Below are 14,297 nucleotides of genomic sequence, written 5' to 3'. Positions count from 1 at the left end.
ATGTACAGATGACAGGCTTCAGGAGGAGGTTGCTGTGATCTGTTCTAGCTGTAGTTACACCATGTACAGATGACAGGCTTCAGAAGGAGGTAGCTGTGATCTGTTCTAGCTGTAGTTACATCATGTACACATGACAGGCTTCAGGAGGAGTTTGCTGTGATCTGTTCTTGCTGTAGTTACACCATGTACAGATGAGAGGCAGCAGAAGGAGGTTGCCGTGATCTGTTCTAGCTGTAGTTACACCATGTACAGATGACAGGCTTCAGGAGGAGGTAGCTGTGATCTGTTCTTGCTGTAGTTACACCATGTACAGATGACAGGCTTCAGAAGGAGGTAGCTGTGTTCTGTTCTAGCTGTAGTTACATCATGTACAGATGACAGGCTTCAGAAGGAGGTAGCTGTGATCTGTTCTAGCTGTAGTTACATTATGTACACATGACAGGCTTCAGGAGGAGTTTGCTGTGATCTGTTCTTGCTGTAGTTACACCATGTACAGATGAGAGGCAGCAGAAGGAGGTAGCTGTGTTCTGTTCTAGCTGTAGTTACATCATGTACAGATGACAGGCTTCAGGAAGAGGTTGCTGTGATCTTTTCTAGCTGTAGTTACATCATCTACACATGACAGGCTTCAGGAGGAGTTTGCTGTGATCTGTTCTTGCTGTAGTTACATCATGTACAGATGAGAGGCAGCAGAAGGAGGTAGCTGTGATCTGTTCTAGCTGTGACTGTATCACGCAGGTGACAGCATCCAGAGGATGTGCAGGTGTGATGTGTTTTAGCTGTAGTCACATTACACAGGTGACCAACATGAGGAAGAGTACAAAGAATGGCATTTTCAGCACTGCACTCCCTGAAAAAAAAAATTATCACAGAGAACTCGATCAAACCTGAAAGACAACACATGAACCTGATTATGGAATTCAAATTCTCTATGGTTTCAAACGTTTAGAACAAGCACATTATTGATGACAACCCACCTGCAATGTGAAGGAAGGACTATCTGACTAAAGGTACACATGCAGATCCGGATAGAGTTGATCCTCAGTAACCAAAACTTAACATTAAAGGCAACAAGGGAATAAGATTGATGCATGTTATCATATTGTAACAGCATAGATTGATGCTTGGGATGTCAGTCCCTGGATTGTCTGGCTCAATTATTTACAGACCACTGTCATGAAGTGGGAACATTTCAGATCATACTAGAGGAAAGTTAATGATGTGTCAATTACTGAATTGAACAAATCAATATATCTGCATCTGTACTGTATATATCTCTGAGAAGCATGTCAATATAACTCTTACCTGAACACTGTCCTGATTCAAACAATGTGTCAAAGCCAGGTTTACACAGACAAACTCCAGTGTCACATTGGGAGTGCTCAGGTCGACACTGAATGTCCTCAGTGCACCATGCAGACAGACCAACTTCTGAGGAGAAATATGACCAAAGTTAAATACGCTAGACCAAGCCTCGCTTTTGGCTCTCCTACAATAAGAAAACATCTAGGTGATGATGTATTAAGAATCATTAAACCCTATTCACCATCTTAGAAAGGATGACCCATTGTATCACCGATTTAAGATATACTCTTCAAAAAAGTAGGGGAACTGTACTTTCAATGTATGATTGTTGAAATTGGAAGATATATGGGATTGAATCAATGTTGACACAATGATAATGGATGTTTTGAGAATGCATCACCACGTGGATTTTATTCAAAGCAAAGCTGTTTATTCAGTTGTCCCCCTTGATAGGTGACATGGAGGCGATTCATAATCATCTGGCCATCAAGTCGAACAGCAGTAGCCTGATTCAGATCGGCTACAATTTGATCTGCCGTTTGAGCTCAATTCCTTAAAACCAGGTCCAGTGCTCTTGTTGTTGACCTTGGACGACCTGACCAGCTAATGACTGACTTGCAAACATTGAAGGCGTTGGCCAATTGCACCTAAACATTCATCATGTTGCATACGCCTCATTGCAAATTTAAACAACTTCAATGACTAGAAGCATACACTAACAACTTTGCGATGCACAGATGCAAGAAAATTATCAGAAAAAATGGTCTACTGTCATTTATTGACCTGCCTGAAAAACTTCAAGATTCACAATGACACCCCATGCACCTGTAGTAGGCTCCCACGTTGTGCGGGTGCTTCCCATGCATTGTGATTGCCTCTGGTGATAACGTGAAATGATGCCACATACACAAGATGAATGTCATTGTAAGTTCCTCAATGGTGTTCCTTCTACCAGACTTCACAGTTTAGGTTCCCCTACTTTTTTTTAAGAGTATAGTTGGCAAGACACTAGTTTATGTATTACTACTGGGACAGAGGAGTGACTGAGTGAGTTTAGTTGTACGCTGCACTCAGCAGTATTCCAGCTATATTCTGGCGGTCTGTAAATAATCGAGTCTGGACCAGACAATCCAGTGATCAACAACATGAGCATCGATCTGTGCAACTGGGAACCGATGACGTGTCAACCAAGTCAGCGAGCCTGACTACCGATCCCGTTGGTCGCCTCTTACGACGAGCACAGTCACCTTTTATGGCACGCATGGGTTGCTGAAGGCCTTTTCTACCCCGGTACCTTCACGGGTCCTGGGACAGAGGAAAACACTGGAGATGGTTGCATGTACATTTAGGTCCCACGCGTATGTCAGTACATGTAGAACACGCACTCATCATACAAACTGTATCGTTAGCGTAGAAATAGTGACCGCAGCGGCATCGGTTGTTCTCACAGAAAGAGTTGTGTAGAAGACAGTGTTCATCTTGAAGACAATGTCCACCCACTCGGCTCACTGTGTATGAAAGAATACTCTGTTAGTACTTGCTGTGATAGACATGATGTCATTATCAGTTACATGAATCGAAAAGGTGGGAAACGGTATACCGCGGTATTTGGTTCTGTATACCATAATGGAATCAAAACATTCGGTATTTTCGATTTTCTTACTGTCATTTTAAAAACCTTTTTATAGCTTTACTAAAATGTCTAGAAATGGAATCATGTCCAAGGCTGCGCATTTCTAGACTGTCGCCATTTTCCCGGAAGCAAGTTCGGAATTGCCTTGAATGTCGTGTACTTAGATCTTAGTACTTAGGTCGTACATCATTGAGCTTCCTCTGAATATCGTCCCTCACAAGTTCTGTTGAGTTTAAGTCTGGGCTGGGCGCAGGCCATTGAAGAGTGTGTATGCGGAGAAAGTCTCGAGTGTCTCAGGCAATATGGCCACACGCGGAAGACGTGGTGTCCATGACGACCAAAATGAGGCACGACAAAGGGTCTTTGCGTTTGATCAATTTAGAAGAAGAAGTTACACCATGTCCTCTACCAGGACCAATATTCTGGAACACCTAGAGCCTAATTTGTGATTAACAGCTATAGCACCCCACACAATTATACTCGGACCTTCCCACATGTCCCTTTCCAGGGAACTCTCATCTGGAAAACCCTCCAAGCGTCGTCGCCACACTCTCTCTGCCAAAAATCATCAAGACGTCTTTTGTCGGAGAAGACAACAGTTTGCCACGCCCGCTGGCGCCAGTTCCAAAGATTGTGGCCCACTGTAGACGAGCAGGAGGATGTTGAAAATGAGGATCGGACCCGGTAAGGCTTGCGACATCTGAAGTTTCTCAGCCTCAAACGCCTTTGCATTGTGTCGGTACAGGTTGGTCCGTGGTGAATGTCAATGGTTGTCCGTGCAGTTTCCAGCGCTGTAGGGAAACGATTTTACAGGTGATGACGGACAATCTATCAATTTTGCCTCAACGTTGTCACATGCGGTCTTCCACTGCGAAGACTTTCGGCTGTGCATCAATTGGCTTGGACTGCTGCAGGCGGTATATTGTTAGAATATGAAGAGAAAAATTATTTGCAACATGTCGGCATGATCGTTGGCTCAAACACAGAATTTGAAACCAATTTCCTCGAACATTGGAACCAGGTTTACCAAACATATAAAGGGTGATAAAATAATTAAAATTAAGATGAAACATGTCTGGCAGAAGTTTTGGTAAGATGAATTTTCCTTTGTGATTCGGTATACGTATAAGAGGCACTATAAAGAAAACATGTAAATGTTACGGTTAATAAATGGCCGTGGCAAAGGGTATAAGACATTTTTTTAGCCAGCAAAATACACCACAGGCAAGTCAAAAATATTCATTCATATATTGAGCAAACAATGAGCAGGATACAATGAACTGCAATACAGGCCTCCAGTACAATGAAATCGAGTCACAAGGGTCACAAATATCAAATATTATAGCTAAAATGGATAGAAGTATCATGAAAACGACCGCTCGTTATCAGAAATGAGCGGTCCACTGTAACTTGATAACGCCCGCAAAATGCTTGACGACGGGCCATTATCAAGCCCGTTGTTAGGTGACGTCATAAGTAGCTCAGTTGTTGAAGTTCAATCACCTACGGCTCGAATGAACTTGGGTTCATTATTGACCATATATCTGGCTCACATTCGTCACATGTGCCTGTGCCATTATGCACTTTCCTGCTTGTGCCATCCATAACGATTGTGCCATAAATGACAACATACAGCAATGAAAATATCGACTTGAAGTCTAACGTTGTTGATCAGTGAAAACAATGGCGGCTGGTAGTATGAGCAAAGGTCAAGGTCGAATGTCGTCACTTTCAACAGTGACGTCATCTGTGTTGTTCTGTGACGTGACTATATTTGTAAAATGTGTGTCAGTGACCTCCGTCGTTTTGTTGTTGGCGGTACATGCTTTTAAACCGATGCCGCTGTATTTATTATTCTTTTATAAAAAATTCTATTCATTTTAGCTATAATAACGGTAACGAGGTCTTTCATTAACTGCCCGACGAAGAAGGGCAGTTGAAAAGACCGAGGGCTTCTGCAAATGATAATGCCCTGAAAAATAGCGTTACCCTTATATTAGGCTTAGAAATGATTAAATACGGCATCTTAGAAAAGAAATACAGTTCGTTCTACCACCATGTATAGTGTAATAAAGCACACTTTCGCCCTGAACTATAATATCGTTAAAACACGAGGACGCTTTTAACGATATAATAGTTCAGGGCGAAAGTGTGCTTTCTTTAGGAGATAAACATCATGTGTTGGCCAATTTCCGGGTGTTATTGAGTATTTGAAGCACGGGAATGCATTTGGAACCGACGGCGTCAGCACTATTGAGAGTGACGACATTCGACCTTGACCTTTGCCCATACTACCAGCCGGAGGTTTCAAATGAAACATTCCCGTGCTTCAAATACTCAATAACACCCGGAAATTGGCCAACACATGATGTTTATCGACATTGTAAACACAAAAGTAAACCAAAGGGTTTTACAGTCTGCACTCGTTTACATCGAGTACGGGTACAGCAGTGAAGTGTCATCAGCTGGCCGTTTCAGCTGGTTCCCATGGTAGCGTCTGGAGTTGCTCATTTGTGACGTCATTCTGACTTTACGTCACAATATGATTTGAACGACGTCACCACTGTTGATGACTCAACAAAACAATTGTTTGCGAGGTCAATGCGCAGTGAATAGTCTTGCAGTTCCCGGGAATCTAATACCATTTGATCATGTTTTTCAACCAATCAGATGACAGAACACAGTGACTTTTGGTTTACAATACACTATACATGATGGCAGAACGAACTGTATGTCTTAAGTAAATTATAGACTTTCAAGGGCAGGTAACTGGAGCGCTATCCAAAAGATCCGCCGCTAAAAATACTATCGCCGTTGAACATATATGATATGAAAAGTAACCCATAATAACTATCAACTAATCAATAATTATACAAATTACAAAAAACACATTCTCGTAACATAAACAACGCTGAGGAATGAAAATATAAGACAAACACGAGGTCAGTAATGCACTGAAACAACATGGTAATTGACTTGATGGAATATGTACAGTAAAACAGGAGCAGAAGAGACCAGTGATACACTGAAATAACATGGTAATGAAGGGTTAAGAATACAATGATATTTTTAAATAAAAGCAAAGGAAAGGGGGCCAGTTCGGCAATGCAAACAAGGGGACCAGTGAGCCGTTGAGGTGGCGATCGGTTTTTATGAAGAACATAGGATGAGGTGTGTGTTCATATAAGTGAGTCCCAAACACGTTGTAAGTGGATTCCTTGGTCACGGTTGGTGACTGGTTGTTGTCTCCCTATGTCTATGGCTTCCAGAAACTTCCTTTGGTGCCAGTTGTTGTTGGTAGTGGACAAGATTTGGGTGGCTTCCCATTTGATGCTGAGGTCCCTGTTCTTGAGGACATGTTTAGGTGTGGTGGAGCTTGTTGACGGAGGTTAACTGTTCCTTGCGTCATGTGTTGATATGTCGCAGCATTCCCCAGATGTACGTTTGTCCACAAATACACGGAATCTGGTAGATACAACCTCTTGGGTTGCGGCTTGCGGTTAGCGGTGATGGATCCTCTTCCGTCGGCCGAGAAGGTTCTTGAAGGTCTTGCCACTTGAAAATGTGATGTCATGCCGGTTCATGATAATTGGTTCTTGATGAGGCGGGAGATGTAGGGAATATTTAGTCTGATGGGGGATGGTGCAGGCTTGAGAATGGTCTCGATAGTGTTCAGGGTCTTATTGATGGTCATGGTGACAAGGTCCGCATCCGTTGAGTGAGTGTGTCCTTTAGATGTAGTAGTTCGTGGCTGAGGGCGTCTGGATGGCAAGTGGACTTAGCACGTCCGATGAGGGTGGCTGCTATGACCTGCTTGATCTAGAGATGATGACAAGAGTCAAGATGATGTGAATGTGTTTGGGTGTGAATGTGGGTGGGCTTGCGATAGACGGTGGTATTGAGTCTATGATTTGTGGATTGCAGGGAGACATGTAGGAAGGAAGTTGGTGGCCTGTCTCTGTTTCCATGGTGAACGTAGTGAATTAGGAGTCGTCGGGGTCGTTATGGTGAGCGATGGTGCTGAAGACGTCTTCAACTTTGCGGTACCAGCAGAGAGGTTGGAAAGGGGCAGTTGTGAGGGCTGATTCTTCCAACGACGTCATGAAGATCACCGTGATGAGGAGAGACAGATAGGCCGAAGAAAGAAGCACAGTTACCATTCTCTGTTTACACATTATCCGTGTTACGTGTTACGTGTACTTGTACGTGTACAATGATTATATATATGGCATATTTCTGGACTTTGGGTCTACTTTGACCTCAGTTAACACTGGATACGTAGGAAACTACTGTAATAATACTGTAATCTATTGCTGACAATGGGGCGGTCCACGGCTGCACGTGTACATGCATTGCATAGACTTGGGGCAATCGTCTGAAACGGTTATCACATATACAGTTATCACATGTTGTTCTCCTTCGTTGCATTAGGTTTCTGTAATTACTTACTGCTTCTACACACGGCTCCCAACTTGTATTTGTCCTGTCCACAGCGGCATACCTTGGGCGTCCCATGGAGACTGCTGGCACTGCAAACCATGTCCTCTTCCCCTTGCACGCATTGAGAGATGTCTGTGCATGTTTTCCCATGGCCGGTCTTTAGATCTGCATCCACAGACACACATAATCTCTCACGGTCTGTCCTTACACCAGAACGTGTTCTTTAACACCCAAAGTCACAGACTGTCAGTACACCAGAACGTGTTCTTTAACACCCAAAGTCACAGACTGTCAGTACACCAGAACGTGTTCTTTAACACCCAAAGTCACAGACTGTCAGTACACCAGAACGTGTTCTTTAACACACAAAGTCACAGACTGTCACTACACCAGAACGTGTTCTTTAACACCCAAAGTCACCGACTGTCACTACACCAGAACGTGTTCTTTAACACCCAAAGTCACAGACTGTCACTACACCAGAACGTGTTCTTTAACACCCAAAGTCACAGACTGTCAGTACACCAGAACGTGTTCTTTAACACCCAAAGTCACAGACTGTCACTACACCAGAACGTGTTCTTTAACACCCAAAGTCACAGACTGTCAGTACACCAGAACGTGTTCTTTAACACCCAAAGTCACAGACTGTCACTACACCAGAACGTGTTCTTTAACACCCAAAGTCACAGACTGTCAGTACAACAGAACGTGTTCTTTAACACCCAAAGTCACAGACTGTCACTACACCAGAACGTGTTCTTTAACACCCAAAGTCACAGACTGTCACTACACCAGAACGTGTTCTTTAACACCCAAAGTCACAGACTATCACTACCCAAGAAGGTGTTCTTTATTAACAACATGTACAGATTGTCAGTACACCAGAACGTATTCTTTATCACCCAAAGCCACAGACTATGATTACCCGAAAATGTGCTCTTTATCACCTACATTCACAGCCTGTCCTTATCCCATAAGGTGTTCTTTAACACTAACACAACCTGTCCTTTCCCTAATCCATAGAGTTAAAAGAAACTTCATACAGTAGTCTTTGGCATGTATGTGATGTTGCACAAGAACTACAGAACTGGTTAAATAGTAGTGTCTTGTGATAAATAGACCGAGTGATAAATACGCGTGTCTTCTCAAATCTTTCTCGGAACTCACGGTTGTCGTGACATCTTTAAAGATGTCCTTCTTAGACAAACATTTCTGATGTATTTATCTTGTGAAAGTTGTTATTCGAGTATAAATCCATTTATAATAGTTATCCACCATTTCAAGCTCTCTGTACCCAACAAATATACAATACCTTAACATGGACCTGCACCCCCTTACGAAATATACACTGCCAGACTCACGGCTGTCGAATCCTGCGTTACAGAAATCCTGACTGCAGCAGATTCGGTTTCCGAGGCAACGTTCACTCCTTGTGCATCCTTTTTGAACGGTGACACCCCTTGTCTCTGTCGTCACACTGTAGCACCTATTCTGTGTGTATTGAACACGTTAAAGATTAATCAGCAATCAACACTTATCAAGTGGTCGACATACGGATTAGTTGACATCCTACACGAACAGATCTTCTCCGGTTACAGTCACCCCTACCTCATCAGCTGGACATGTTTGCTCCGTGCTGTTCGCCATACAGTTCAGGTTAGCCGAGACAGGGTCCACCCATGAAGTCTGAGGACAAGTGTAGCATTTGAGACCGCCTGAAAGCAGCACGCATGTGTAGTCAGTGGCTCGGAGTGGTTTAGATGTGTTTACAGCTTGTGTAATGGAAATATGGAATTATGGTTTAAACATTTTCTCTTTCAAAGGAAATCTGGATCGGGTAAAAAGCAAGTCTTGCTTCTGTTATCCTCTCGATGTAGTTGGCATAGCTGGTAATACGTTTTACAAGACAGTACTAAACATTAGTACAGTTGCACAAACAAAATATATAAAGTCATTATTTTGGTGTCAGTGGTGTCTACATGAATTAAAAATTGCTCAGACCTTTGGCTTTTAATGTCCAACCGCAGACCGAACTATGGCCATAAGTATCGACGTAAAATCATACCCATGTATGTAAAAGTACAAAGTCTTTCTCATATTATCGCATTTTTTGTAGGTAAAGAAAACAGTAAGTTGTATCCTCAAATTGATACTCACATATGCAGTGTGAGCTTTCTGATACTTAACGCCTAAACTTATGAGCGTTCAAATCTCTGGAGCCGGGTCTGCGGAGACAGTGGACAATTTGGCAGACTCTAGAACCATAAGTCAAGTCCATGTTTTTCGTAACCCTATCAGAAAGATTGTTTGATGAATGATTCAGCAGTCATACCGAATGACTAAGCATAATAATCCCCGAATAGTCTCCAGGCGTTCTGAAGCCTCAGCCTTTCCTTCAGCAACACCTGTCAGTAAAGGCTGATTACAATGCTGCTAGTGAGGATCTGTGACATCTTATAACCCATCTGCGCTAACCATATTCATTGCTCTCCTTAAACCAGATGGATTTTGAATTGCAGCTCTAACAAACTTTTAATTATTCGACAATGTCTGGAACAATGTCCCAGTCTATGTGCTGGAATCGATAAGGCCACAGTGAATCACCCTTCATATCAAGTTAAACAAACGTACAATCGGATGAGGTGTTTATCAAAGTCACGTGTCTAGTCATTATAACAGACCTTGGAGCATTGTTATTTCATTTATCAGGTAATGTCATGTGTGAGATATACGTGTATAAGGTTGCATAAGAAAATTAAATGTTTCTCGGGCACATTTTTTTCAGTAGTGACGAGGGTGGCAGGACTTTTCTTTTAAATGTTTGACAGAAAGGCACATTTTTATTTTTTTCTCTCTCAGAAATACAGTTTGAGAGGTTTAGCACGTGTTAATGAGTAGTAGATTCAGCCAGTGGTTCACATAATTTGTATAGTGGACAAATGGATGATCCGGACGCGGCCAAGTCAAAGTGACGCGCTGACGCCCGTGAAACATAATACTTTTATCAGCATTTAGCCGAACCAAATGTCAGACACGTGCTGTATTTGAAAGACTTGTCCCAACTCCGTTTCAAACCAGCATGGTTACATGAAACAAATGTGTTGGTACTGACAACAGTGTTGATACAGGAGAGTACACAGAGAGCAGATACTGTATTTACAGAGAGTAGACACTTACAACAGTGTTGATACAGGGCAGTAGAAGTGTGACGACAGAGAAACTTCACGATACGATACGTACCGCGATATCTTGGAACGATACGATACGATTCGATTCACATCACGATATATTATCTTCAGAGATTTTCTTTAAACTGTGTGTTTTGATATCAAGTGATAAATTTTTAAATAACCATCATTTTCTAATGAAAATTAACAATTTTAATGTCAACGATACGCATCACGATATGAAAAAAATATCGAAATATTTATCGTCCGATAGAGTAATACCATTATCGATACTACAATATATCGCCAAAACTCTACAGGGCAGTACACAGAAAGCATCTACTTACAATAGTGTTGACACAGGGCAGTACGCATACTGTTGATACTTGCAACAGTGTTGATACAGGGCAGTACACAGAGAGTAGATACTGACAACAGAGGTGATACAGGGCAGTACACAGAAAGTATCTACTTACAACAGTGTTGATACAGAGCAGTATACACAGTGTTGATACTTGCAACAGTGTTGATACAGGGCAGTACATAGAGAGTAGATACTGACAGCAGAGGTGATACAGGGCAGTACACAGAGAGTAGATACGGACGGCAGAGGTGATACAGGGCAGCACAAACAATGCAGACACTTACACAGTGTTGATACAGGGCAGTGGTTCACATAATGTAGATACTTACAATAGAGTTGATACAGGGCAGTACACAGTACAGACACTTACACAGTGCTGATACAGTTCAGCACACAGTACAGACACTTACACAGTGCTGATACGGGGCAGCACACAGTACAGACACTTACACAGTGCTGATACAGGGCAGTGTTACACAGAGAGTAGATACTTACAACAGAGTTGATACAGGGCAGCGGTACACAGAGAGTAGATACTTACAACAGAGTTGATACAGGGCGGTGTTACACAGAGAGTAGATACTTACAACAGAGTTGATATAGGACAGTGTTACACAGAGAGCAGATACTTACAACAGAGTTGATACAGGGCAGTGTTACACAGAGAGTAGATACTTACAACAGAGTTGATACAGGGCGGTGTTACACAGAGAGTAGATACTTACAACAGAGTTGATGCAGGGCGGTGTTACACAGAGAGTAGATACTTACAACAGAGTTGATATAGGACAGTACACAGAGAGTAGATACTTACAACAGAGTTGATACAGGGCGGTGTTACACAGAGAGTAGATACTTACAACAGAGTTGATACAGGGCGGTGTTACACAGAGAGTAGATACTTACAACAGAGTTGACACAGGGCAGTGTTACACAGAGAGTAGATACTTACAACAGAGTTGATATAGGACAGTACACAGAGAGTAGATACTTACAACAGAGTTGATACAGGGCGGTGTTACACAGAGAGTAGATACTTACAACAGAGTTGATACAGGGCGGTGTTACACAGAGAGTAGATACTTACAACAGAGTTGATATAGGACAGTGTTACACAGAGAGTAGATACTTACAACAGAGTTGATACAGGGCAGTGTTACACAGAGAGTAGATACTTACAACAGAGTTGATACAGGGCGGTGTTACACAGAGAGTAGATACTTACAATAGAGTTGATACAGGGCGGTGTTACACAGAGAGTAGATACTTACAACAGAGTTGATATAGGACAGTACACAGAGAGTAGATACTTACAACAGAGTTGATACAGGGCAGCGGTACACAGAGAGTAGATACTTACAACAGAGTTGATACAGGGCGGTGTTACACAGAGAGTAGATACTTACAACAGAGTTGATATAGGACAGTACACAGAGAGTAGATACTTACAACAGAGTTGATACAGGGCAGCGGTACACAGAGAGTAGATACTTACAACAGAGTTGATACAGGGCGGTGTTACACAGAGAGTAGATACTTACAACAGAGTTGATACAGGGCGGTGTTACACAGAGAGTAGATACTTACAACAGAGTTGATATAGGACAGTACACAGAGAGTAGATACTTACAACAGAGTTGATACAGGGCGGTGTTACACAGAGAGTAGATACTTACAACAGAGTTGATACAGGGCAGTGTTACACAGAGAGTAGATACTTACAACAGAGTTGATATAGGACAGTACACAGAGAGTAGATACTTACAACAGTGTTGATATAGGACAGTGCAAACAGCGTATACCAGGACCACAGCGACTTGTGATAAGAGGTCTGCCATGCTTCTCGCTAGGGGTGTGTGAGGTTGTGCAGGGTTGCGGCCCTGCCGGACATCTACACTAGTACCAGACGTGCTGCTGCATGTTGTAATTATCTCATCATCACCTCTAACGCGTTCTTTAATTACCTGTCACAATGTGTTGACCCTGGCACGTTTTAATTTGTAATGGTCATTTCATTCACATGTGGCTTGACATTGGATATGGACGGTTATATGATGTCGCTTACATGAACGTGGTCCATCTAGAAACCCACCTGGAACTGTTGGAAATTGTATACACAAGCCGATATGCCTGGCGACATCACTGAGAGGCCATGTTGTTATATGCAGCCCTCCCTGTTGACTTACCAACAAGACACTGAAGTTTGTCAAATCATTTTGCCAAGGACAATGTCAGGCAAACACATGATGTCTTTCCTTCCTTCCTTAGCCTTGGCAAACTAATTCTCTGCACTGCGTAGATGGATTCAGAGGGTGGTCGAGCACTCCCCCTACCTTTCAAAGTGTGCAAACACCCACCACCCGCCCATTGCCCCCTCCTCAAAAAGCTGTATAATCCGCACCTGCGCTGTCGTGCACACGTTCATCCTTAAATTAAATCTTTATTTGCTAGCATATAATAGATATCCCACTTACCGAACCGTGACTCCAAAGCTTGACGTACTTATCCCAGTTACCTGACCTGTGTGTAGACTTCACTAGAGAACCATTACTCCAAAGCTTGACGTACGTATCCCAGTTACCTGACCTGTGTGTAGGCCCCACTAGAGAACCATTACTCCAAAGCTTGACGTACTTATCCCAGTTACCTAGTTTTTGTGTAGGCCCCACTAGAGAACCATTACTCCAAAGCTTGATGTACTTATCCCAGTTACCTAGTTTTTGTGTAGGCCCCACAAGAGAACCATTACTCCAAAGCTTGACGTACTTATCCCAGTTACCTAGTTTTTGTGTAGGCCCCACTAGAGAACCACTACTCCAAAGCTTGACGTAATTATCCCAGTTACCTGACCTGTGTGTAGGCCCCACTAGAGAACCATTACTCTAAAGCTTGACGTAATTATCCCAGTTACCTAGTTTTTGTGTAGGCCCCACTAGAGAACCATTACTCCAAAGATTGACTTACTTATCCCAGTTACCTAGTTTTTGTGTAGGCCCCACAAGAGAACCACTACTCCAAAGCTCGACGTACGTAACCCAGTTACCTGACCTGTGTGTAGACCTCACTAGAGAACCGTTACTCCAAAGCTTGACGTACGTATCCCAGTTACCTGACCTGTGTGTAGGCCCCACTAGAGAACCATTACTCCAAAGCTTGACGTACTTATCCCAGTTACCTAGTTTTTGTGTAGGCCCCACTAGAGAACCGTTACTCCAAAGCTTGACGTACTTATCCCAGTTACCTAGTTTTTGTGTAGGCCCCACTAGAGAACCACTACTCCAAAGTTTGACGTACGTATCCCAGTAACCTGACCTGTGTGTAGGCCCCACTAGAGAACCATTACTCCAAAGCTTGACGTACTTATCCCAGTTACCTAGTTTTTGTG

At 42.8% G+C, this 14,297-nt stretch overlaps 1 protein-coding gene across 1 annotated transcript; it reads right to left on the bottom strand.

Annotated features, from left to right (window-relative positions):
* Nucleotides 1–481: 481 nt before the first annotated feature.
* On the bottom strand, nucleotides 482–12,750 carry LOC137257900 (uncharacterized). The gene is made up of 7 exons (XM_067795404.1): nucleotides 12,678–12,750; nucleotides 8,990–9,096; nucleotides 8,743–8,872; nucleotides 7,388–7,543; nucleotides 2,691–2,813; nucleotides 1,306–1,431; nucleotides 482–850 (listed from the first exon to the last, which is right to left on the bottom strand). The coding sequence occupies exons 1-7, from the start codon at nucleotides 12,748–12,750 to the stop codon at nucleotides 786–788; spliced, it is 780 nt and encodes a 259-aa protein (XP_067651505.1). The 3' UTR covers nucleotides 482–785.
* Nucleotides 12,751–14,297: the final 1,547 nt, after the last annotated feature.

The sequence above is a fragment of the Haliotis asinina genome, chromosome 12 (assembly GCF_037392515.1).
Source record: "Haliotis asinina isolate JCU_RB_2024 chromosome 12, JCU_Hal_asi_v2, whole genome shotgun sequence".
Taxonomy (NCBI): Eukaryota; Metazoa; Mollusca; class Gastropoda; order Lepetellida; family Haliotidae; genus Haliotis; species Haliotis asinina.
Note: the sequence above shows the minus strand (reverse complement) of the source record. Positions and strands in the feature narration are given on the sequence as shown.

Coding starts and splice junctions, on each gene's coding strand:
- LOC137257900 (XM_067795404.1), bottom strand. CDS start 12,750: ATGGCAGACCTCTTATCACAAGTCGCTGTGGTCCTGGTATACGCTGTT. Junction 8,873..8,989: donor AAACATGTCCAGCTGATGAG/GTAGGGGTGACT, acceptor CAATACACACAG/AATAGGTGCTACAGTGTGAC. Junction 1,432..2,690: donor CGATACAGTTTGTATGATGA/GTGCGTGTTCTA, acceptor ATTTCTCCTCAG/AAGTTGGTCTGTCTGCATGG.